General features: G+C 52.0%; 1 protein-coding gene across 4 annotated transcripts in view; it reads left to right on the top strand.

Moving 5' to 3' along the window:
• LOC119187299 (venom metalloproteinase antarease TserMP_A-like) overlaps nucleotides 1-26,520 on the top strand; it is a 121,612-nt gene that overhangs the window by 83,120 nt on the left and 11,972 nt on the right. For all 4 annotated transcript variants that reach the window (XM_075872014.1, XM_075872015.1, XM_075872016.1 and 1 more), the window contains one exon: nucleotides 13,991-14,177. In XM_075872014.1, the coding sequence (XP_075728129.1) occupies nucleotides 13,991-14,062 (72 nt within the window). In that variant the 3' untranslated portion in view covers nucleotides 14,063-14,177. The remainder of the gene's footprint in view (nucleotides 1-13,990; nucleotides 14,178-26,520) is intronic.

Genomic DNA, 26,520 nt, shown 5'->3' with positions numbered 1-26,520 from the left:
GCTCTTTCTCTCTCTCTTCACATCCCAAATGTCCATCAAATGCCTATTCGCAACTCCCTAAAACGCTTCGTGCGCGAGCAGTGCTGATCGAAAAAAAACAAAGATGGCTGCGCTTAGCAGGGTTAGCAGACACTTTTGCTCGGCGCTGTGCTGAAGTTTCTCGATTGTGGCGTCGAATCGCGTTTTTTTTTTGTCAAAGGCGAAAGGGTGCTGGCTGCGAACTGTCTTATTCTCATTGGCATAAAGAATTTGACTGGCCAAATAACGGGAATAGTTGCGCTGTGTGCGCAAACATCGAGCCTCTTCGACCAATCGCATCAGACCTACTTCAAATTGAAGGAGCTATCTGGTGAGCCCGAAGTTGAGGGAGGCAAGTTCTCATGTGTAGCAGGCTTCTACGAAAGGTATTATCTCTTTTTCACTGCGTTGCTACACTGCTACAGGCAAGGCCTTAACAGAGTTCTAGGTAACTACGCTGTGACTCGTGCTGCCGATTCCATGGATCCTATTGAGTTCCGCTGTCCCGTCAGAAACTGAATACGCCTGCCGTTCACTTGATGACAGAACGGAGCTAAGCCTGGGACAGTGTATCTTCAGATAATGCAAATCATCGTTTGTGTTGTAATGGAAGTTCTCTTTTTTTTGTTCACCGATTCATGTTAGTAGGTTACTAATGAATAAGACTGCGGGTTTCCGAGCACCCACTTGTTCATATTGGATGTAGTAGATATTCAAACCAGATATATGCATCCACATTATAAATGCACCAATGCGCCGATGCAATATATATATATATATATATTAAAATAGAGGTGTTGTACGTCGAGAAAGGTTCAGACGCAGCTTGGCAAAATGAGCTTTAACAGGCAGGTCTGGCTAATGGCGAACGACGTGCGCGAGCTACTACTGCAGCCACCGATCATCATCGTCTTCTTCGTTGCCAGCAGAGCGTCCGTTACTCAGATTCATTAATTCATTACAATTACTCCCCGCGAAATAAGGAGCCATCCTGGCGACCTATGGACAAGTAAACACGGGAGGGTCGTAGCAGGGCTTAAGTCTCGAGACGCGGACAATTTCCTGGCCACGACGACGTTGGTCAGAAGATGGTTCCAGTGGCTCGATGAGGTAATTCACCGGTGACGTTTTTTGTAGCACACGATATGGGCCGTGATACTTGGGGACCAACTTGGTAGAAAGGCCAGGTGTAGCAGAGGGAACATGCAGCCAGACGAGTGAACCTGGATAGTAGGAAGTGGTGTTATTTGATGCGTCATGGTGGTGCTTTTGGCGTCCTTGGTCTTGGGTTGTGAATGCTCTTGCCAGTTGGCGGCATTCCTCAGCGTATGTAGCGGCTTGAGACAAAGTCGTGGACTCTGAGGAGTCAGGTTTGTACGAAATAATGGTGTCCATAGTGCAAGAAGGTTCGCGTCCGTAAAGGAGGAAAAAAGGAGAGAACCCTGTAGTGCTTTGAATGGCGGTATTATAAGCGAACGTGATAAACGGGAGCACTCGGTCCCAATTGGAGTGGTCTGACGAGATATACATAGACAGCATGTCACCAAGGGTGCGGTTGAAGCGCTCTGTCATTCCATTGGTCTGAGGATGATAGGCGCTTGTAGTGCGGTGAACGACGTGGCACTCACGCAGCAATGCTGTGATGACGTCTGACAAGAATACGCGACCACGATCGCTCAGTAACTCCCGAGGTGCTCCATGACGTAATACGATGTTGTGAAGAACGAAAGTCGCAACGTCTTTTGCTGTAGACGAGGGAAGGGATGAAGTTTCGGCATACCGCGTGAGATGGTCGACGGCAACTATGATCCAGCGGTTACCGTCAGCAGTGTTGGGAAGGGGACCATAGATATCGATGCCGACGCGGTCGAATGGTCGAGATGGGCATGGTAAGGGTAGCAAGGTACCACTGGCGTGACAAGGGGGAGTTTTTCGTCTCTGGCACGTCGAGCAGGCCCGAACGTATTGTCGTATAAAACGGTACATGCCACGCCAGTAATATCGGAGACGTATGCGAGAATAAGTCTTCAGGAAACCTGCGTGGCCACATTGTGGGTCGTCATGAAACGTTTAACAAATTTCGGATCGCAGATGACGTGGAATCACGAGTAGCCACTGACGTCCACCGGGTGCGTAGTTGCGTCGGTACAGCACGTCGTCGCGAGTGGCGAAGTGCTCCACTTGCCGACGCAACGTGCGAGAAGGGGGGGAAGCCGTCCGCCCAGCCAGGATGTCTAGAATCGAAGCAACCCAAGGGTCCTTGCGTTGCTCAGATGGCATGTCGGCGATGGTGACGCCAGTGGCATCACAGGTTATACTTTCGCAGCAGTCCGGGTCAGGTGGTAGAGGCGAACGGGATAGGGCGTCTGCGTCCGAATGTTTCCGGCCGGAGCGATAGACCACGCGAATATTATATTCTTGGAGGCGTAATGCCCATCGGGCGAGGCGACCGCTTGGATCCTTCAATGACGACAACCAGCAGAGGGCGTGGTGGTCAGTCACGACGTCAAAAGGGCGCCCGTACACGTAAGGTCGAAATTTTTCTATCGCCCAAATAATGGCGAGGCATTCCTTTTCGGTGACAGAATAGTTGCTTTCGGCTTTGCTAAGAGTTCGGCTTGCGTAGGCAACCACGTACTCTTGGAAGCCGTCTTTCTTCTGTGCAAGAATAGCGCCTAGCCCGACACCACTAGCGTCGGTGTGGATCTCTGTGGGTGCCGATGGGTCGTAGTGTCGCAGAATAGGCGGCGACGTGAGGAGGCGGCGCAGTTCATTGAAAGAGTCGTCACAGGTGGCAGACCAGGCTGAAAGGTCTCTGGAGCCGGCGAGGAGCTTGGTCAAAGGAGCGATGATCGTCGCGAAATTGCGGACGAAGCGCCGGAAGTAAGAGCAAAGGCCTATGAAGCTTCGGAGCTCTTTCATGGTGGTCGGTTTGGGAAACGCTGAAACGGCTGTAAGTTTGGCAGGGTCAGGAAGAATGCCGTCTTTTGAAACCACGTGGCCAAGGATCGTAAGCTTTCGAGCGGCGAAATTGCACTTCTTCAGATTCAGTTGCAGCCCCGCGGCAGATATACACGCGAGGACTTTCTCGAGGCGGGTTAAATGGGTTGCAAAATCAGTTGAAAAGACGACAATATCATCTAAATAACAAAGGCAAACGTTCCATTTGAGGCCTCGAAGGATAGAGTCCATCATCCGCTCGAAAGTAGCTGGCGCGTTGCAGAGGCCGAAGGGCATCACTGTGAATTCGTAAAGCCCGTCGGGTGTGATGAAAGCAGTTTTTTCACGATCAGCCTCTGCCATGGGTACCTGCCAGTATCCAGAGCGGAGATCTAAAGAAGAGAAAAATTCGGCTCCCTGTAGGCAGTCCAAGGCATCGTCAATGCGTGGCAGCGGATAGACATCCTTGCGCGTGATTCGGTTGAGACGCCGGTAGTCCACGCAAAACCTGATGGATCCGTCCTTCTTCTTCACCAACACAACTGGAGAGGCCCAGGGACTGCTTGACGGTTCGATTATGCCACGTGTCAGCATGTCGTCAACCTGTTCATTGATGGCACGGCGTTCGGTAGTTGACACACGATATGGACGCTGCCGTAATGGCGTCTCTTGACCGGTATCTATACGGTGTACAACAGATGACACTCTACCTAAGGAAGGCTGATTGTGGTCAAACGAGGCTCGAAAACGCTGTAGGAGCTTGATCAGCTGTTTCTGCTGCCCAGGCGTGAGGTTACAATCGATGGACTTGCGGAATACATCCATAGGTTCATTAGCGTCAGTTGCGGGTGTAATGGCACAAGTCGGTAGAAATGGCTTGTCTGGATAGATCGGTTCTTCGAAAATACAATTTAAGGTCTCGAGGCTTCCCAGACACTGACCGCGTAGCAGGATGTACGGGCAAGCAGAAACGTTGCACGCATAAAGTACCGCCGAACCATTGGAAAAGTTGATGACGGCAAACGGGAGGACGATGGTTCGGTGTTGCACACTAGCTATAGTTGGTTGGAACAGGAGCGTCGAGTTAGTGGCAGCAGGGGAAAACACAGGCACTAGGACGGCGGACAACGGCGCGATGCGGACGTCAGCTGCGGCAAACACTTTCGAGGGACTGTGGTGGTCGATATCAAGGCACGGATTCGTCAACGTGAGTTCAGCACGAGCGCAGTCGACGAGAGCCTGATGGGTAGAAAGGAAATCCCATCCTAGTATCACGTCGTAAGATGAACGTGGGAGAACAACAAAGTTGACGGCGTACCAAACATCTTGAATAAGAACGCGTGCTGTGCACTGAGCTGTCGGCGCGATGAAATGGGAGGTGGCTGTACGCAGAGCAAGATTCGTAAGCGGCGTTATAACTTTTCTCAAATCGCGACACAGTTTTTCACTAATTACAGAAACGACGGCGCCGGTGTCGACATGTGCACGTACAGCAACACCTTCTACTAGCACATCAATTTCGTTGGACGGACAAAGAGGAGGTCTTAGAAAGTTCGACGACGACGCAGTTCTTGCCTCCGGAACTGCGGCTGTCAGTTTTCCTCTCGAGCGGGGCTCGTGCGCCGAAGCATCGGGGAGACAGATCGGCGACGGAGTGGTAATGACCGGCGAGAATCGACGGGGCGTCGTGGGGACAATGAGTCGGTGATAGGAGAAGATGGTCGCCGGGGATTCTGGGCAGCCTGGTAAATTGCAGAATTCCCATGGTCTGGAGGCTGGAAGTTGCGACGGCGACAGTAGCGTGCTATATGTCCCACGAAACCGCATGCGAAACAGATGGGTCGATTATCCAAGGTGCGCCATGGGTTAACGACAGAAGGTGCAGGGGGCGAAACGGGATGGGGTGCCGTGTATGTAGGCAGCGTCGTAGGGTAGGAGGACCCGGTGCCCCGGTATGCACCAGAGACAGGTGGGGCTGGGGGTCTAGCAACGACGGCAGCGTAGGTCAGCGGCGTAGGGACAGGTGGCGATGGAGGCAGTGCTTGCGCGACCTGTGTCTCAATGACCTGGCGTAGACGTGGGTCTAACGAGGTCACTGGCGCGGATGCTTCGGCCACAAGAGAAAGCTGACGCGCAACTTCCTCACGAATGAATTGTTTGATTTGGGGGAGTAAGACGGTCTGATCAGCAGCGACGTCGTGTACGAGGGCGGAAACTTCAGCCGTATCTTCTGCGGCTCTGCGTGTCGAGACACGCTGCTTACGCAACTCGTCGTACTCCTGACAGAAGTGGAACACATCGGTGACGGTCTGTGGATTCCTAGCGACGAGCATCTGGAAGGTATCGTCGTCAACTCCTTTGATGATGTGCTTGATTTTGTCGCGTTCGGTTAGAGATTCATCGACGCGCTTGCAAAGGGACAAGACATCTTCAATGTAACTCGTAAAGGTCTCGTCCCTGCGCTGGACTCGACTACGGAGACGCTGTTCCGCGCGAAGCCGGCGCACGGCGGGACGGCCGAAGACCGCGGAGATGGTGGTCTTGAAGGCGGACCAGTTGGTAATTTCGCCTTGGTGGTTCTTGAACCAGAGGCTGGCCACATCAGCTAGGTAAAAGCGCACGTTTGTGAGCTGGTCGCAGGCGTTCCACTTGTTGGAAGCGCTTACGATTTCGTACTCGACGAGCCAGTCCTCGACGTCTTGTTCATCGTTGCCGCGAAAAATTGGTGGGTCACGTTGCCGAGGCGCGCCAGTACAGTAGACTGTCGTTGGCGAGGCAGCTTGAGAAGGGCCAGGAGCAGTCATGGTGAACGGTGAGGGTAGCGTCCGATTGCGAAGTTCCAGGTTGATGGGAACCCCGGCTCCTCCACCACTTAAAATAGAGGTGTTGTACGTCGAGAAAGGTTCAGACGCAGCTTGGCAAAATGAGCTTTAACAGGCAGGTCTGGCTAATGGCGAACGACGTGCGCGAGCTACTACTGCAGCCACCGATCATCATCGTCTTCTTCGTTGCCAGCAGAGCGTCCGTTACTCAGATTCATTAATTCATTACAATATGTATATATATATTGTTACGGGAAAGATTTATCACCCCGAGCTGGTCTTGCTAACGGCTTAGAGAGCACACAGTCAAGCAGGCCAACGGGAGAAGCTTGAGAGTCCAACCCACTACAACCACGTTGTCGTCTTCTTCATTTGGGTGCCAATTCAGCTGTGTCGGGCCGACAGTTCCATAAACGTATCATCACCCCGGCCCGTAAGGCACCGTCTCGGTGCCTGTTAAATGAGCGAGTCGGCGTTGTAAGGCTTGGGACGAGAAACGTGGACCACTTCCGTTCTGGGTGCAGCAGCTGATGAGTTTGTGGTAACGGCAATCTCGTAGGTCACAGGTGTGACCTGACGAATGACTTGGTAGGGCCCAGCGTATCGTGATAGTAGTTTCTCGCAGAGGCCAACACGTCGAGATGGGAGCCACAGGAGAACAAGAGATCCCGCAGAAAAAACGGCATCTCTATGTCGACGGTCTCAAAGAGACTTCTGTGCTGTCTGCGACGACGATAACCGAGCACGCGCTACCGCAGGGGCCGTGCGGGCACGGGTGATTGCATCCTGAGCGTACTAGGTGGAGGATGGGTGGTCTGATGAAAGCAGTATGTTGAAGGGCAGTAAGGGATGACGTCCGTAGAGTAGATAAAAAGGGGAGTAGCCCGCTGTTTCATGACGCGACGAGTTATAGGCGAAGGTTACGAACGGAAGAGCTATGTCCCAATAAGTGTGGTCGGTAGATACGTACATGGAAAGCATGTCCGTCAATGTGTGGTTTAGTCGCTCCGTAAGGCCGTTAGTCTGAGGGTGGTAAGATGTGGTGAAGTTGTGACGGGTAGCACAAGATCGGAGTAGATCATCAACCACACGAGATAGAAAGTAGCGACCACGGTCTGTGGGCAGATGAGTCGGAGCGCCATGCTGGAGAATAATGTCGAACAGCAGGAAGTCGGCAACGTCGGTTGCGCAGCTGGTTGGTAGCGCTCGAGTGATTGCATACCGAGTGGCATAGTCTGTGGCCACTGCAATTCATTTATTTCCAGTTGTAGAAGTAGGAAAAGGGCCTAGCAAGTCCAACCCCACTCAATAAAATGGCTCGGCTGGAACTTCGATAGGTTGAAGTAGACCGGCAGGGGGAGTCGTAGGCTTCTTTCGGCACTGGCAGAGGTCACAAGATGTGACGTAACGGTGAACAGAGCGGTACAGACCCTTCCAGAATACTCGTCGTCGAATGCGGTCGAAAGTTCTGGAGACTCCTAGATGTCCAGAAGTTGGAGCGTCGTGGAATTGTCGCAGAACATCCTTTCGCAGGTGATGCGGTACGACGAGTAAACGTTCCGCGCCGTCGGGGTAAGTTGCGGCGGTACAAAACGTTGTCTTAAAGAAGGTATCTGCTAAGAGAAGGGTCAGCATAACGCGATCGAAGGCGGTCAATGATGGTGAGCAGCGATGGATCTTGGCGCTGTTCGTCAGCCACGTTCAGAAAGTCAGTGATGGCTAAAACGCAGGCATCAGATTCCAAATCAGTGGAGCTAGGTGGATCAACAGGGTGCCGGGTGGGATGAGTGAAGAAAACGACAACGACGGAAGTGCGGGGCAAGGCGCGTGTATTGTGCGCGTGAATGTCGGCGAATCAGCTGATGACCTGTGCTGGCCCATAGAGGTGGCGTGCCACGATTGGGCCACGGGCGACCATCACGTGGCAGTGGGCTTTGTGGCTGGGGACGAGCCGAAGCAGCGGCAGACGGGAGACAGCGGGCCGAAGCGTCGGACGCAGGCGAGCCAGGTTCCGGCTAGGGAACGCGGCCGTCCACGCTGCTGCCGTCCAACCACCAGCTGGGGTGGCATTGCCGGCACGAGTACTGCATCTCGGGGCGCGGCCTGGCCTGCTGTTCTCTTCCTTGCCGAGGGCATCGCGGATCTCGGCGAGGCGTCTTCACGGTCAGCCGTTCGACACAGCGATGAACGTGGCCTGGCTAATGGTCACGGTTGCGTCGAGCATCGCGTCTCGGCGCACGCTCTTCGCTGGACGGGATGGCCATGCCCCGCATGGAGCATCGCGTCTCCTTTGCGGGTTGACTGCTCCGTGGCCGCACCCACGCCATCAAGCGCCGGTGTCACCAGAGCGTCACACATCGGCAAGGCACGAGCGAGACGTTCTGCCGGGCGAGACACGGGAGTGCGCACAGAGGAGCACGGAGCCGGGCGTGGATTCAGAGTGGCCGAGGATCCATATGCCAGGGGAGTTGCTGGCTGAATCTAGGATCGCCGAGCGGTGCCGAGCGACGCGCCAGACTCGGACGTGGGCCACGAGCTCATGAGCTACAGGGTGCACCCGAGGGTACCTGGCGGTGCCCTGGCCAAGAAGAAGGAACGTGCGGAAAAGAGAGCTCGAGGGTTGAGGCCACGAAGGCAGACGAAGCAGTGCGCCACTCGAGAGGACGAGTTCCTGAAAGCGTTCCTAAGCCGGACGTGGGACCCGTACGTGTCGGCCAGGTCGAGCTCCGGTGTGTCCGGTAGAGGTCGAGTCCGTGGGCCTGTACAAGGTCCAAGGACGGGGCCTGCTGAACGGCTCCTGCCTGGGTGCAGTGGCCGGGAGCAGGTTCGTGGGCGAGGCCTACCGGGCGTGGTCCTCGGGAGCCGTGGCCTGATCCTGGATCTCCGGAGTTGCGACCCTGACGGCTGAGTTGGCCGCGACGTCCGACTCAACGGCGCTGCACACGGTAGCGTATCCGTGCGTCGTCAGCCGTTCCACCCATGCCATGAAATAAAAAGTTCATGTTAATCCTTTCTCGTCCGCTATAAGCAAACATAGTGACGAACGTCCTTAACCATCACACCGGGATAAGCAGTCAGCATTGCTGTGCAGCTTTCCAGATTTGTAAACAACCGAGAACGTGTACTTCTGTAATCGAAGTGCCCATCGGCCGAGTCTTCCTGTAGAGTCCTTAAGCGTCGACAACCAGCAAAGCGCATGATGGTCCGTGATGACGGCGAACGGACGTCCGTATAAGTACGGACGGAATTTCGCAATAGCCCAAACGAGGGCTAAGCATTCCCGCTCAGTGATGGAATAATTTTGTTCCACTTGCGACAAAAGGCGGCTAGCATAGGCTATCACACGGTTGGTGCCATTCTGTATCTGAGCGAGTATAGCACCAATGCCATGGCCGCTTGCATTGGTGCGAAGCTCTGTTCGAGCCGCTGGATCAAAATGAGCCAACACAGGTGGTGATGTGAGGGCGGTAATTAGTGACGCGAAGGAATGTTCTTGGTCCCTTCCCCAAGAAAATGCCACATTCTTTTTGAGGAGATCCGTGAGGGGCCTAGCAATATCCGGGAAATTGAAGACAAAGTGGCGGAAGTATGAGTAGAGCCCAATAAAACTGCGAACTTTTTGTGTGAAACGCGGAACTGGGAATTCTCGGACTGCACGGACTTTGTCAGGGTCGGGTTGAACACCAGTGGCGTCAACAAGGTGGCCAAGTAGTTTAATCTGCCGACGTCCAAATGAGCATTTCGACGAATTCAGTTGAGACCAGCGCAACGAAAAACGTCAAGAATTGCCCAGAGACGAGACAGGTGGCTTTCGAAGGTGGGCGAGAAAACTATTACATCATCCAGATAGCAGAGGCAGGTCGACCATTTGAAACCGCGAAGAAGGGAGTCCATCATACGTTCAAAAGTAGCCGGGGCATTGCACAACCCAAAAGGCATGACCTTGAATTGGTAAAGGCCGTCGGGTGTGATGAATGCCGTCTTCTCGCGGTCGCCGTCGTCTACCGAAATTTGCCAATATCCGGATCGAAGGTCAAGGGACGAGAAATAGTTGGCGCCGTGGAGGCGGTCGACCGCATCATCGATTCGAGGTAAAAGATAAACGTCCTTCTTGGTGATCCGATTCACGTGGCGACAGTCGACGCAAAAACGCCAGGTGTTGTCCTTCTTTTTAACTAAGACCACAGGGGAGGCCCAAGGACTCGATGACGGCTCAATGACGTCTTTACTCAGCATTTTCTCGACCTCCGTCTGTATTACTTGGCGCTCAGCACGTGACAAGCGATAAGGGCGTTTGTGAAGTGGACTGGCGTCGCCGGTGTCGATGCGGTGGGTTACGGCACTTGTGTGGCCCAGGGGACGGTCGTCAACGTCAAAGATATCCAGGTAAGAAAATAGAACACCCCGGAGCGCCGCAACTTGGGAAGGTAAGAGGTCGCTGGATATCATTTTGTCGAGGAACGCCTTATTTTGCGAGGTGATGACAGGTTTCGTCATGGTCTTAGTGTCAGGTGTAAAAGAACAAATCGAACATTCATCAAGGGTGGAAAAATCGGCTAAAGTGATGCCTTGGGGAAGCACTTGGGTCGACGTAGAGAAGTTCAGAACTGGAAGTAGCACCGTGTTGTTAGCAACAACCACTATAGTATGTGGTAGTGCGATGTGGTGAGTAAGGGTCAAATCAATGAGGGGAGCTACCAGATAGTCTCCATCAGGAACGGACGGGGAGGGCAACAGAGGAATGTACATAGCAGCCTGGGGCGGTAGCCGTATAGACTCCACGGATCGTAGCCGAGTGCGACTTGGAGGAGTGAAATCGAAGCACAAAGGCAATTCGAGCCGTAAGATACTGGTAGAACAATCGATGAGGGCGGAGTGGGCGGTTAAGAAGTCAATTCCAAGGATGACGTCGTGTGGGCAAGCATCGAGGACTGCGAAGAGAACGGAAGTGTGGTGGCCAGCAACAGTAACGCGGGCAGTGCACATACCAAGCACCGATGTTCGACTTCCGTTGGCAACTCCAACAGTAGAGAACATAGCTAGTGTGAGAACCTTTTTCAGGCGAGATCGAAGTGCAGAACTCATAACAGATACTTGGGCACCAGTGTCAATTAGAGCAGTAACGGCGTGGCCATCAACGAACACCCGAAGTAAATTGCGTCTTGAATTTGTAGCCGGTTGAGGGTTTTCGTTCCAAGTCGTCAACGCAGCGCCACCTCCAGGAGCTGCACTCGTCAGTTTCCCGGGGAATGGGCAGAATAAGCCGGTGACGGAGAGCGGTGGCGTTGAGGGGAGCGTGACGGCCGACCCTGCGGTGACGGCGAGCGGCTAGACCAGTTTCTCTGGGCGACGACGTCAGCGTAGGACTGTCGGAGCGTGGAAATGAACGGCGAGCTGAAGGGTCCAGAATATGGTCATCCGGAAAACCGGGTTGCGAATAGTGTCCGCGGTCTGACGGCGATCTACATTACGAAAGCTTGGCCGGAAATACGACCTGTTGCGGCAATGGCGGGAGATGTGCCCAACTCGAGAGCAAGAAAAGCAGATTGGTCGATCATCATGCGTGCGCCACTCAGATGGATTTCGGTAGCGTGGTGGAAACCGAGGAGTCGAAGCTGCCGCAGCGACAAGTGGAGCAGAGTGGTGGTCAGCGTTGTGGACGGGAGTGCTCATGGGCTGCGGCATAAGTCTGGCGGGCTGGGGAACCTGGACGCCCAGGTTGGAAAACTCCTGACGTACGACGGCTTGAATAAGCGAGACTGTTGCCCAGTTGTCTTGCGCAGGGGGCTGATAGGAAGCGGGTGCCATGGCTTCCAGCTCCTGGCGAACAATCCTTGCGATATTGGCAGGAGGCGCAAGTGAACGGGGCGCTGCAGAATCCTCGCAAGACGAAGTCGCAGCAGTGTTTGGTAGTCTCGCGATGTGGTGGGTGATTCGCCTGCTTTTAGCTTGCTCAAATCGCCGGCATTCAGATATGATGGAGTCAACAGTGGTGCAGTTCTTGCACATTAGTACGTTGAAAGCATCATCAGCAATGCCTTTCAACACGTTACTGATCTTGTCCGCCTCGGACATGTTTTTGTCAGTCTTCCGGCACAGTGCCAGTACGTCTTGGGTGTACGTGACGTGCGACTCCGTCGATGATTGAACACGTGACGCGAGTTCCTGCCTGGCTGTCATCTGACGAGCAACTGACCGACCGAAAAAATCGCGAAGCTTTTGCTTGCATGTGTCCCAGCTGGTTAATTCTTCTTCATGCGTCTCATACCAGGCGCGTGCTGTACCACGTAGGTAGAATAGAATATTTGCCAGCATAAGCGTTTCGTCCCACCTGTAGTGCTTGCTGACGCGCTCGAATAATGCGAGCCATTCTTCGACGTCCGTGCTGTCCGTCCCGGAAAACGTGCCAGTGTCGAGAAGATGGGGGGGGGGAATCACAGGTGATGGAGCCGGCGCGGATGGCGAGGCCTGAGTGCCAGTTTCAGGCATCGTGGCTGGACAAACCTGGCGTCCACTGCGGAGTTCCAGAGCCGGGTTGTGTGAAGACCCAGCACCTTCCACCAAAAGACGTTACGGGAAAGATTTATTCACCGAGAGATGGTCTTGCTAACGGCTTAGAGAGCGCACAGTCAAGCAGGCCAACGGGAGAAGCTTGAGAGTCCAACCCACTACAACCACGTTGTCGTCTTCTTCATTTGGGTGCCAATTCAGCTGTGTCGGGGCGACAGTTCTATACACGTATCAATATATATATATATATATATATATATATATATATATATATATATATATATATATATATATATATATATATATATATATATATATATATATATATATATACATGCGAAAAAAATGTTCGGAGGGAAGAATTACCACAGCTTGATTTCAGAATAGGTCACACTATGAGTTGCGCATAAAACGAGCACATGCGAAAAATGCACTCATACATGTAACGCTACAAACTTCCCAAAGCGGTTATATAAACGAAACTATACTACGCGCTGAAAAAAAGCTTGAATAATGAACATACACTAGATAATGGTGTGCTAACCGAGGCGAATAAAGCCCTCGGGTGCATCAAAACAAACTACCTTAGTGTCCGTCGACTTCTTCCCAATGGGCAAGTTTCTGATTTAAACCAATCTCTGTCGCGCGTCGTCTGCATTTTTCGGGGAGTGATTGAACAATACTTTGCCATCTTTCCACCGCGACACCACACATTTCGGCCCACAGCAATGGTCTTTCTACGTCACTTTTTCCTTTTTGGGGCTCCCGCATTCAACATGGCGAAAATAAAGGCCGCTACACAATGGTGGCAACGTGGTAACACATCTCCTATCAAATTTGTACCTGTTAGCGTCATTTTCAGGCTTGGCCGCTTGGGGGAGAGCGCTCAGCTGGAGTCACGAATAGCAAAACAAACTAAAAGTATAGCTAGCATGTTATGTGTACGTAAAGAATTTTTGTTATTTGTTTGCCACGGACGCCACCTAGGAGGCTTGCCGAAAACGATGACGCGCACTCGCTCGGGATCCACAATGGGAAGATCTCAGAGCTGAGAAAGCAGATGAAGAGTGACGACTTCGACGGCTCAATCATATTTCGGAAAACAGGCACAGCACCCAAATTGCAGCCCCGCCGCGGTGGCCTAGTGGCCAAGGTATTCGGCTACTGACCCGCAAGTCGTGGGATCGAACCCCCGTGACGGCGGATGTATTTTCGATGGAGGCGAAAATGATGTCGGCCTGTGTACTCAGATTTGGGTGCACGTTAAAGAACCCCAGATGGTCACAATTTCTGGAACTCTCCACTACATTGTCTCTCATAATCATATGGTAGTTTTGGGACGTTAAATCCCACATATCCTCATCAGCGAAACGAAAACCATGTAAGGAAAATCCCAAGGTGACAGCCAGACAATCACAAGCAATATGTCGGTATTGAGCCGACCCCAAAATTCGGTCGTGAATGAAATGAATCAAAACGAGAAAAACGGGGACAGGGAGTGTTTGGCACTTCCCCATCGTTCAACTAAAGTAGGGCTGCCCACATTTTTCTAATTAGCTCCTTTCATTTTTTTTAAATCAATGCCACGCTTACTGTAAGTGAGTGAGTGAGTGGGTGAAATGACTCTTTTCTATTCACATTATTATAATACTTAGGCCTAGTACATCTTTACATGTTTGCTAATTTGATTTTTTTTTCAGCAAAGTTACACTGACTACCAACAGTGCAAAAATAAACTGTTGCTGGAAGTCAAAGATCTCCAACTTCCATGAACGGGAGGACATTAGTATTGACTTGAGTGCTTACGATGATTTATATAATTATGAAGACCTAAAGGAATGCCAGCCCCACAATTTGCTGGAAGCAATGTCGTGTGGCGAGAACAAGGTACTCGTACCATATTTTTCGCTTGCACTCACTAGCTTGACAAAGGTGGCATGGACCTTTTTTTCTATTATAAGTGTTCACAACCAACATGTCATGCCAGCGCCCAGGACTTCCCACTGAACTGTAACCATACCTACTAATTAGGTTTTCACTGAAATACATTGTCGTATTAGCGCGTTTTCAGCTGTGTAGATTACACATTGTGATTTTCTCGTGTTACTAAATGTTCCAAATAGAACGCTGACCTACCACTATGTGTACCTAACAGTGGCAGTGTATGTAACTTCACGGTGACGTCTGAAATTCATTTGGAAAAGTTTTGCTTATCTGTTCCCCTCAAACAAAACTTGGGAAATTTGGGTTCTAAGATTAATTTAGGTTTAGTATAAGTTTAATTTAAGTTAATTTAAACTATATTGAGTCATGGGTAAGCAAACTCTCTCCTGAGTCGACTCAGTCGGGTGAGTAATAAATTGACGAGTTCTAGTCCGAGTGAGTCTGGTTGAGAAAAATATTATTTAAGCTGTGCCTCGGTAAGTGCTAAGCAGAAACTATAGCTTTTGAGTTGCCCTGAGTGACCTCCGTCTTTCATGGCTGACATACAGTTCCGACTATTCATTTTTAGCCTTATTGACAGCCCTATGTCAGCTTATATTTATACTCAAGTGTATTGACGCATATATGAACACACTAACCTTCAAGCGGCATCTATGTATGTTATTGATCAGAGGCATTGATTGATTTGATTGATATGTGTGATTTAACGTCCCGAAACTATAATATTGCTACGGTGGTTACATTCGGTAGGCGACCTAACTAGGGGGTGATACGTCGCATCTTCAGGGTCTCGAATGTGCGACAGTGGTTTATGACGTCAGTTACCGTAGCAAGGCTGTCTTTGCCGATGAGGAACTGATACACATTCTTGGCAATGTCCTTCAACAGGTGGCCAACTTTGTCTTCCTCTGACATAGAAGGGCTGACAATCTTGCAGAGCTTCAAGATTGCCTCGACATAGGTCGTGCACGTCTCTCCTGCGATCTGAGCTCTCTGCAGTAACGTTTGTTCGGCTTGCTTTCTCTTAGCTACGGAGTCTCCAAACCAAAACACGCTCTTATTTCGGAAACGAAGCGATCCCACGACGTGAGGGCATCTTCGTGGTTCTCGTACCACACGAGTGCTGTGCCCGTTAAGACATCATTGCTGTGCTACATTGGTCAGCTGGGTCGCCGCGTCCCACTGGTAGTATTCGCTCACCCGTTTGTAGTGTGTGAGCCAGGCGTCCACGTCCTCGCCAGATTTGCTACCGAATGTGCGAGGCACTATCAGATCCTGACGCAACCAGGGACCAGCCGCACGCGAACCTGGCACTAGCGGTGCTGCTAGGACTGGTAGAAGGTCTGCAGCTGCGGGGATCCGGTTTCCTTCTTCGCCGTGAGACATCTCAGCTGCCAGTGGTAACGGGGGCAGTCCAGCAAGGCGGCGGCTTCGTCGTAGATCAGGCGCTTGAAGTGTCGTGTTGCTTGGTTGATTACCCAGCGCCTCCATCACAAAACTGTTACGGTTGATTTAAAGGATATGTGGATTTATTTACAGAGTGAGGATGAAGTTCGACAGTCGCGGTAAAGATAGAGTCCTCAGCCCACACCAGACAACGTCGTCTTCCTCTTCTACCTACCCGGCACATACTACAGCCCGGCTCATACCATAGCAATATGATTTTACGAGACGCCATAGCTGAGCGCACAGGAAATTTTGACCACCTGTGGTTTGTTACCGCGCACCCAAATATGGGCACACGTGCCTACAGCATTTTCGCCTTCGTGATCAGAGGCATGAATTGGGAAGAAGCAATGAGTCCCCACGTGAGCTTTTCATGGGAAGTTATTTACAAAACCCTCGTTCATGTCACACGTTTCATTAATAGAAAAGTCCTTACTGCTGGATTGGGATCACTGATAACTCGTATATTGAGGTACACGATCAAAATGCATATTGTAGAGTATCGATTACGTAACATGTTGACGTCAACGAGTGTTGACACCTTAATCAAAAGAGCTGATATCACGCTAAATGATGCGTCAGTCGAGCCACTCAGGTCTATTCAGGCTTTGTTGAAGCCTGAAGTCTGAGTCGGAGTGAGCTACAGGCTGAGAAAAATCTCGGTGAGACTCAGTCTGAGTGACCCCCAAATTTTTTATCTGCCTGCGGTCACCGATGGCGTTTTAGCTCAGATGCGCGGTGAGAACATCCACGGATACCGTACATGAAAATAAAGCTTCGCATGAACGGAGGCCTGTCTGCGGCGGCTGTCGTGAAGCGTGCTAAAGCACTATCTTCCATGGTCTCCCGATTTGCGAAGCAGACGGACTGCCCTCCTTCTACGGTGGTTCATGTGATTTGAGCAGCAGGAAATTGTCCGCGTCTTTGTTTTTTCCTACCTGTTTGGAGTTCAGCAGATAGAAATCTGTGGCTGTTTCGCAATGCATATTTCTTTGATTCGTTAGCTCGCGCATAGACTTCCGTAGTCACATATGAAGCGTGTCAGCGATGTCCGAATGAATGTAGTCAAGGCAAGGTTCAAATTTTAAGAAAAACTGTATTGTGATAAGTTACAGGTGAATCGGCAGTGGTTGCATGTATAAGGAAACTGGACTCGGTGCAGGAGCTCGATCGGATACGTCCGACGCCACTGGCGTCTCGGCTCGCTCTGCGGTGCGTTGCTCTCCGGTCCCGGCTCGAATCTCGGCTCGTTCCCCTCTCTCTGGCGATGCGTTGCTATGCGGTCCCGGCTTGAAGGCTCACTTTTGTTTTTTGAATGTTCGTTGAACCAATGGGCAACCGCGTCGAGTGGACGCGCTCAGGGCTCGGAGTCCACGTTAACGCAGTGCAGCGTTTCCCGAGCAAGCACGGAGACGCTACCGGAGAAGGAGGCGCTGCCGGAGAATGAGACGCTGCCGGAGAATTCAGCTGTGCGAACTAGAGTGCCGCTGACACGGCCCTCACGAAAATTGCGCCTGTCCTCAGGCGTGCGTGTCGTTGGATGGCGATGGTCCGTAACTTCTAGGAGCGGCTCCTTATATCTACGAAGCTGCTTCACGTTGACAATTTTTTGGTTGATCATGCCCTGTGTGTGGGGTACTCTTTGGATCTCGGCCCTGTTTCCTCCGACGAGGGCTGTTATCTCGAATGGACCTTCATAGCGAGGGTCTAATGTGCCTCGAGCGCTCAACTCAAGCCGGACGAGGTCTCCCGTTATGAACCTCGGAGTTCGCCGCTTCTTGTCGTATCGGACCGTTGTTTTGCGCTGACTCTGCAGTAGCCTCTCTCTTGTCTCCGCACGTCCCCTTGCCAAGTCGTGTAGTCTATGAGACTCGTCGATGTCTCCCTCGACTGAGGCGAGGTTGAGCTCTCCTGGCAGTTTTGGGTCGTAGCCGTGCATGAGTCGAAATGGGCTGTGGCCACTGTGACGATGCTTCGTGGCGTTGATTGCTAGCGCTGCTCGGGGTAGTTCCTTCTGCCATTTGTCCTTGTTGTTTAGCATTTTGCGTAGCACCTGGTTCAACGTTCCTACCATTCGCTTAATCAGTCCGTTTATTGTGGCCAGTACTGTGGGGAGTTCTGATGAGTAATTCTCAGTCTGTGATAGAATTAGTTGGTTTTCTTGTTCACGAATCCCTTGGCTTGGTCCGTAATAATGACACTGGGAACTCCAAATCGCGGAATCCTCCGGTTTGTCATGAAGTCAAGGTTGTGCGTCGACGAAGTGCTCGGTACGGTCACGGCGTCCATGTATCTCGTGGCGTGGTCGATACACACGAGGATGTGGTCTCCCTTCTCGTTTAGCGGACCCATGTGATCCAGGGATATCACAGCGTTTGGCTCAGTAGGAATATCGCGTGGGGGTGAGGCAACCTTCATTCCGTGACGTGCGGGCGTTGATAGTCTGGCACGTGTGGCAGGAGTCAACATACTCGCGTATGTCCTTTCTCATCGATGGCCACCAGTACTTTCGCTGGATCAGGTCTCTTGTCTTCTCGACGCCTAGGTGGCCGTTGTTGTCGTGGAAAACGATCATCACACTGCTTCGGAGGGCAGCGGAAATGATCACCCTCCGACGGACCCGTCCTCCCTCGAGAGATTTCTTCACCAGTATGTCGTTTTCGATCTCGTAGTCTGAAGATTTGTGCTTGGCCTCCTCCCGAAATTTTTCGCAGTCAGTATCCTTCTCCTGAAACTCGCGTAGGCGACTGTGTTTGCCGACCACTACTGCGTAGCAGTGGAGGTCTCGGGTCGAAACGCCCTGGTCGAAAGCCTCTGCAGATTCCGACTGCCTCGAGAGTGCATCAGCAGCGGAGTTCTGGCGTCCCGGCTTGTGCTTGACGTCGAAGGTGTACTCTGCTACGTAGAGCGTCCACCTCGCAAATCTGCGGTTGCTGGCTCCCTTTTGTACGAGGTATGACAAGCTGAAGTTGTCCGTGAACACTGTAAAACGAGGGCCTCCTCTCAGGTAGACCGAAAACTTCTCAGTGATCGCCCAGTGGAGCGCCATGCACTCGAGCATATTAGAGTGTAGACCACGATCGTGCTCGTTTAGTGATCTGCTTGCGTACTCTATGATTCGCTCCTTTCCGTCTTGAGTTTGAGAAAGCACCGCACCCAGCCCGGTTTGCGAAGCGTCGACGTGAACGTTAGTCGGGCAGTTTGGGCGGAAGCTCGCCAAAATCGGTGGGTTCTTCAAGGCGTGTTTTATGGCGTTGACGGTTGCTTCATGAGCGTCAGTCTATACAAAAGGAACGTCCTTCGCCAGAAGGCGCCGTAGCTTGTGCGTGACCTTTGCAAACTCCGGTATGAACTTTCGGTAGTGGTTAGCAAACTGCAGGAAGGAGTACAGCTTCTTTGCGTTGCGATGCGGCTCGAACTTCTCGACAGCGGCAACTCTGGATTCGTCCAGTGTTCGTCCTTCGGCGGAGATCACGTAACCCAGGAAAGATACTTTGTCTTGAATCAACTGGCATTTCCGGAGATCCATCTTCAAGCCGTTGATCACGACTCTCCTGAGTGCTTCGTTCAGCAAATCCAAAGCCTCCTTCACTGTTGTGGTTCCCTGCCCGACATCGTCCATGTACGTAGCTGTCCTAGGTAAGCCATCGAACGTGCGACGCATGACTCTTTGCATGGTCTGAGGAGCCTTGCAAAACCCAAAGGCCATTTGAAGGTATTCGTACTTTCCGTCTGGAGTGACGAATGCGGTCTTGTGTACGTCGTCCGCCTTCATTCGTATAGTCAGAAATGCCGTCTTCACGTCCAACACAGTGAAGTAAGCCGATCCGTCGCTCATGACATCGTCAATAACGTCATCCATGACGGGCATTAAATAAGAAGGGTTGATGGTTTTCTCGTTGAGCTTGCGATAGTCGTGTACCATTCTTCGTGGAGTCGTCGGGTGGTGCGGTTGGTCGACGACTATCGTTGGGGCACCGTACTCGCTTTCGCTCGGCCTTATGATACCCTTGGAGAGGTAGTCATTCACCTGTTCTCGGATGACCTTGCGATCAGCCGGTGAGCACCTGTACGGCCTCGATGACACTGGTATATTGTCTCTGAGTTCGATGCTGTGTTCGGTGTGAGGACACACGCCCAAAGTGTCGCCTTTGGAAGTGAACGCTTGGTGATGTCTTAACAGAATTGCGTGAAGCTGTTCCCTCTCTGCCTCGGTGGCATCCTTTGTCATCTTCCGCGTGGCGTCTTCGACTAGACTCGTGAAGTCTTCGTCGGGCGCGGGACATTTCGTGTTGAGACGCACGTAGCCTTCGTCTTTGGAAACACTCTCGTCCGATTGCCGGCAGAACGTCGCAATAAGCGTTTCCCCGGTGCAGTGTGGTGTGCCTTGTTTCGGGGGTGGCACTTCGGACGATGAAAATTTTCCGGAGGGCTCGACTGGAACGATAGTCACATCGTTTGACGTGTGAAACGTTACGTCGACGTTCGCGACTCGTCGCCAGTCTGATCCCAGAATCAGGTCGATGCCGCTGGGCAGTTCCGTTACCACGACGTCTTCGAGTCGCACATTCGTGGTGCCCAATGTCACATCAAGCGTTGCAGCGAGAGTTGGGCACATGCTGCGGTTGAGAACTTCAATGTTCTTGCGCGATACCCATGCGTGCGTGGGAATGTCGTCCGTCAAGGCATTGGCACTCATGATGGATAAGTTGGCGCCACTGTCAATGCACACGCGGACGGGTCGGTTGTTAGCAGTACCGCACACTATTGGTAATGTGCCGCCCGTCGAATGCAAAAAACAGTTCGCTTGCCTAGGTGACGTAGTCCCTGTTTCGTGGCTGCTATTGTCCCTCTTCGCTCGTTTCTCGTCCGCTCTGATCGTTGCTGGCGTTTTCGGCTTTCTGCAATCACGGGACAGGTGACCGATGTCGCCGCAGTTGAAGCACGAACGAGCAGAGATGGGCCGCGGGTGTGGAGCTCCCGAGAAATCGCTGCGCGGGTTGGCCTTCAGCAAGTTGGCAGAGCTGCTGGCTGGCACCCGCTGGTTCGAACCCTGACCACGGCTTGCTGTAGACGATGACGCTTTCTTGTCGTTCTCGGCACACACGGTCGTGCGACGCCTCGCGTCGAGCAAAGCCGCTCTGTCAATGAGTTCGGTTACTGTGCCATACAGCTGCGTTGCGAGTGGGTTGGCCCATGTGTCGTCCTCGATGCTGCTGAGAATGAGGAAAATACGTTCTTCCTCTGCTAAACGGTACGGCGCCTTGTTCAGAATGGCGTTCTTCGAGTACATGTACTCGACGATCGTCTCTTGGCTCTGAAGGCGTCGCTTCGTCTGCAGTTCCAGGAACTCCTGCATTGTCAGCTTTCGTTTGAATCGGAGAATGAGCGCTTCCTTCCATTGCTCCCAGCTGTCATACTGTGAGCCGTAGGCGCTGTGCCAATCCTTGGCAGATCCCGTCAAGCAGCTTGCTGCTGTCACCAACGTCAGCGATGGCGTCCAGTGGGCGAGCGCTGCGATTCTCTCCACTTGCGTAATCCATTCGTGAGCACTATGTTGCGGCGTCCCATCGAACAAGGGGATTGAGGATGGCGTGTCGCTTGTGGAATGAATCTGGATCGGGCTCGTCGTCGGTGGACCTCTCGACAGCGTGTTGGCGAGCAGGGCTTGTGTGTTCACGAGCGCGGCGAGGATCTCGGCCATGGAAGGTTCTCCCTCATGCGTTGAAACGGTCGGCGCGGCGGGGCGTGCCGCGTCTTGGTTGGTGCCGTCGTTCAGTGACGGTGGCCGCGTCGAACGCGAGGACATCGTTATGTCAGCAGAGACGGAATGGTGCAGCCCGAGGGTTGGAGTCGTCACCCGTTCCGTTGGCAGTGAAGCGTTCTGATGGGCTTCGTGCAATGTCTTACGTTCACTCGTGGTCGCACGGTTAAGCTGGGCTCGCAGGCTTCTCAGTTCAGCGCAAAGCCTCGCGTTGTCGGCGGACAGTGTCTCCAGGTGCGCCTGCCTGTCGTCGTCGTAGGCAGCCTGGTCCTTCGTTGACGAGTCCGTCGGCTCTAGGGCTTGGCGAGTGATGTTGTCGCGGATGATTCTTGCGATGAGCTCGTCCTTTCGTCCAGAGCACCGTAGACCTCGTGCTTTCAGCTCGTCGACGAGTTGCTTTTTCGTTGCATTGGCCATCATGCTGTGGTCGAGGGTCGTGAACACGCTTTCGACGATGGTCGTTTCGGAGTCCTGAGACGATGCACGGCGTGGCGTCGCTCCTTCTCGTGGCGTCGTTTCCTTCTCCGCATGCAGCTCGGTCGATTCACATCCTGTCGACTGCGCCATGTCAGTGATGTCCGAATGAATGTAGTCAAAGCAAGGTTCAAATTTTAAGAAAAACTGTATTAGGCTAAGTTACAGGTGAATCGGCAGTGGTTGCATGTATAAGGAAACTGGACTCGGTGCAGGAGCTCGATCGGATACGTCCGACGCCACTCGCGTCTCGGCTCGCTCTGCGGTGCGTTGCTCTCCGGTCCCGGCTCGAATCTCGGCTCGTTCCCCTCTCTCTGGCGATGCGTTGCTATGTGGTCCCGGCTCGAAGGCTCACTTTTGTTTTTTGAATGTTCGTTGAACCAATGGGCAACCGCGTCAAGTGGACGCGCTCAGGGCTCGGAGTCCACGTTAACGCAGTGCAGCGTTTCGCGAGCAAGCACGGAGACGCTACCGGAGAAGGAGGCGCTGCCGGAGAATTCAGCTGTGCGAACTAGAGTGCCGCTGACAGAGCGCAACTACCTTGTAAAAGCAAGCGGATCAACTTTAGTTTCTATGCGCTTTCTAGGTAACGCGGCATTTTCCGGCATCAGAAGTGCAATATACGCGGGCGGTGACTGGACCAGAGCTTGAGCGCCTTGCACGTTTCGGTCCTTTCGCTGCTTCTGTTTTTGCACTTCGCCTGCCTAAAAACATTCTCACTTTCGAAAGTCGCGATGCCTGTGTTTACACGAATTTCAAGTTCTGATGCATGTGTTTACACGAATTTCAAGTTCTGTTGGTAGAACACATCTCGCTCGTCTCAGTGCTTTTCTAGACTTTTCGCTGCAGTTGTGCGGTGTATTGCCCCGTACGTTGCGGTAATGGATGTACAACCTCACGGGGTGACGTCCGACTCCGGTTCGACCGCGGACACTACCTCGAGGAAGCGACGAAACACTTCCAGTGAGAGCGATGACACGGAGATGTACTCCGCATCTTGCGACGAGTCCTCAGACGACGGCTTTCAACCTGTCCTGCACCGCAAGGCCAAGCGACGGATCATCAATTCATCGCCGGTGTCAAGTACAGCCACCGTGAAAGCGGTGCCCCAGCGATGGCCCCATTCAATCCTGTTCGTGCCAAAGAACGCTACCGAAAGCCTGCGTGCTCTGAACAGGCAAGCGCTTTCACTCTATTTCGAGAACACTGGGCCGGAGGAGATTAAAGAAGTACGGCTTAATACAAGAAGAAACATCCTGGCTGTCGATGTGGTGCACCCGAGTGCGCTGAGCACGCTGCAACAAGTAACACAACTGGGAAACATTGAAGTTAGGTCCATCATACCAGCCGATGGTGCGACCACATCAGGAGTCATTTACGACATTAACACAGAAATCCCAAATGAAGATCTTCCAATACTTATAAAACCAGTGAGTCAAGACTACGTCATTGTCAGTGTTGGACGGCTTGGTAACACACGCTGTGGGAGAGTAACGTTCAAAGGTGACTGTCTTCCCGCATACGTGAAGGTTGGCCACTTTCGTCAACAAGTTCGACTGTTTATTCCTAAACCCGTGCAATGCTTCAATTGTCAGAAGATCCGCCATGTAAAGGGTGTTTGCAGGAGCTCCGCAGCGAGCCCCCGGTGCGCCGAACCACACGCGGAAGACAACTGTAGTGCTACGACACTGAGGTGTCCTAACTGTCAGGGTGCTCACAAGGCTTCTTCGAAAGAATGTCCGCACATAAAAAAAGAATTTTCTATTCTGAACCAAATGGTACGAGACAGCTCAACCCACAAAGAAGCTGCTGAGAAAATCCGGCGAAGACGACGCCGCCGTCGAAGGTCTTCACGTCGGACAGCGCCAACTTCAGGCAATAAGTCGACGCATCAGGAAAGATCGCCAGCTGCAGTTTCAAGCACGGCAAACACAGACGTTGTAAAAGAGCAAAGGGGCAGACCAGTCTCTACAGAAGAGTGGCCTCCACTTACGCGTACACAACGCTCAGAAGAGCTGCAGCAGAAGCCGTCTTCTTCAGAGCAAGCTGCTGTAATGGAGGACTTGCGGAACACAGGTCAGCAAGTGATAGCTCTTTTGCGACCCTTAATTAACGCCATTCGCTTGTTGTTAAGCAACATGCACACACCGTCAGCAAGAAGTGCATTGCAATTACTGGACGCTTTGAGTCCAGTACTCGCAGCGCTTGAGTAAATAATGGCTCACCAGCCACTGTCTTTCAGAGAAGAGGTCCAAAAGGCAGCGATTATTCAATGGAATGCCCAGGGACTGAGGTCACGCATCGCCGATTTCCGTCGGTTTGTGTGCAGCAATAACTTCCCCATCATTGTCATCTGCGAGCTGAATTTACAGAAAGAAATCAGACTTTCTGGTTATGAGTCATTCATGTCGTCTACAACTGCGGACAATAGCAAAGTTCTGATGTTTATTCGCCGCGACCTCACCTACATCCATCATCCGGCGTCACCCCATGACGACAATCAATATATAAGTATAACAGTGAAAAGGAGACTTACCATCACGGTTGTGGGTGCCTACCTCTCTCCGTCAAGCCGTTTCGACCATACAAGACTACAAGGTATCCTGTCAGCAACTTCTCACCCATGCATTATAATTGGCGACTTCGACGCCCATCATACAATATGGGGAAGTTCGAAGACCGATGTTAAAGGGAGAGAGTTGGTGTCCTTCGCCTCCGACAACCAACTTTTCTTGCTAAATGATGGCAGTCCAACGTTCCTACGTGGTTCAAGGTATAGCAGCTGCCTTGACCTGGCCTTTGTCTCACGAGGCCTCGTCAGGCGTGCTGAGTGGTTTCCAGACATATAAACGCATGGAAGTGACCACACTCCTACTTACGTCAAAATCGAAGGATTGTCCTGTGCTAAGGTACGCGATAGTATTCAGAGAGTAGACTGGTTGAAATTCCAGTCTCGCATGGAAGAGCAATGTGAGGCAAACATATCCCTCGACATAGAGGAGATAATTAAAAGCACAATACACGATACTACGTGTACCCTAACCAGCTCTCCCAAAGTAACGGAATTTGATATCGAGCTAGAACGACTTCGAGCAATCCGACGGCGTGCTGAACGAAGATACCGACGCACGGAGGCAATAGAAGACTTACGAATTGCGCGACGTGTACAAAAGAAGATTCAGCGCTGGATAATTAAACTCGAGTCACAACGTTGGACTGTTTTTTGTGAGTCACTTGACCCACGAAAACCTTTATCCCAATTGTGGAAGACGGTACGAGGTCTCGCACTTTCTGAACAGAGACGTGGCATTGACATGGCAGAAGACTTCTGTGCCAGAGTATCTGGGCCACTCGCAGTGCCCAATAGCCTATTGCCCTCGACTAACTGTCCACAAACACTGGATTCCCGCATGGATATGCCTTTTTCAATCGGGGAGCTCAGAGCAGCACTAGCTTTGTGTGGACGCCCGTCGGCACCAGGGCCCGATAGAATTTCTTATAGGGCCTTGTGTCATCTGGGTGAACGCGTGAGAATCCTCCTTTTGGAGCTGTACAACAAATCCTGGCAAGATGGAGCGCTCCCGACAAGCTGGAAGACAAGTCGCCTAGTTCCACTTCTGAAACCAGGCAAGTCACCGTTGGAGCTCTCATCTTATCGTCCGATCGCATTGGCTAGTTGTGTAGGCAAAGTTATGGAGAGGATGATCCTGGGATGCCTGGAGTGGTTCTTGGAGTGTAACAACATCTACCCAGATGCCATGGCAGGTTTTCGGCGTGGTCGAGCATCGATTGATAACGTAGTCGACCTGGTCACTTACGTCCAACACGAGAAAGGCCGTAAGCGTCTCTGCGCATCTTTGTTCCTAGACGTTAAAGGGGCGTACGACAACGTTACGCATGAAGCTGTTCTCACCGCTCTCGAAGATGTAGGAGTAGGTGGTCGGATGTATCGCTGGATACGTAGTTATTTGTCAATGCGATCCTTCTTTGTCAGCACTGAAGACGGTCTAACCTCTCCACATTACAGCCACCGTGGCGTCCCCCAGGGTGGCGTACTAAGCCCTGTGCTGTTCAATCTTGCGTTAATTGCTCTCACTTAGCATCTGCCAAGCACGGTCAGGCTATCAAAGTACGCAGATGATATCTGCATTTGGACATCGGCTGTAACACGCCTGCAGTTACGAGGGAGAATTCAAAAAGCTTCCACTGAAACATTACGCTACCTACGAAATCAAGGCTTGGAAATTTCTTTCGAGAAATGTGCCCTCGTAGCTTTTACATGAAAGCCTATGGATAAGTACACTATAAGCATCAATGGTCAAACTGTACCCTACGTTCGATCGCACAAGTTTTTGGGCGTCATAATTGACAGGAATCTCTCATGGAGCGATCACGTTTCGTACATGAAGAAACGGTTAATGGACATCTGTAGTATACTGAAGTTCTTTGCAGGGAAGACTTGGGGAATGTCTCCCAGTGCAATGCTACAGCTGTACACAGTACTTTTTCTCGGATTTCTGCGGTACAGTTTACCGACATTGACCAATGCAAGCAAAACAAGCCTTCAAACGCTACAGAGTGTTCAGTCCCAGGCACTCTGGA

Source organism: Rhipicephalus microplus, chromosome 8 (assembly GCF_043290135.1).
Source record: "Rhipicephalus microplus isolate Deutch F79 chromosome 8, USDA_Rmic, whole genome shotgun sequence".
NCBI lineage: Eukaryota > Metazoa > Arthropoda > Arachnida > Ixodida > Ixodidae > Rhipicephalus > Rhipicephalus microplus.
Note: the sequence above shows the minus strand (reverse complement) of the source record. Positions and strands in the feature narration are given on the sequence as shown.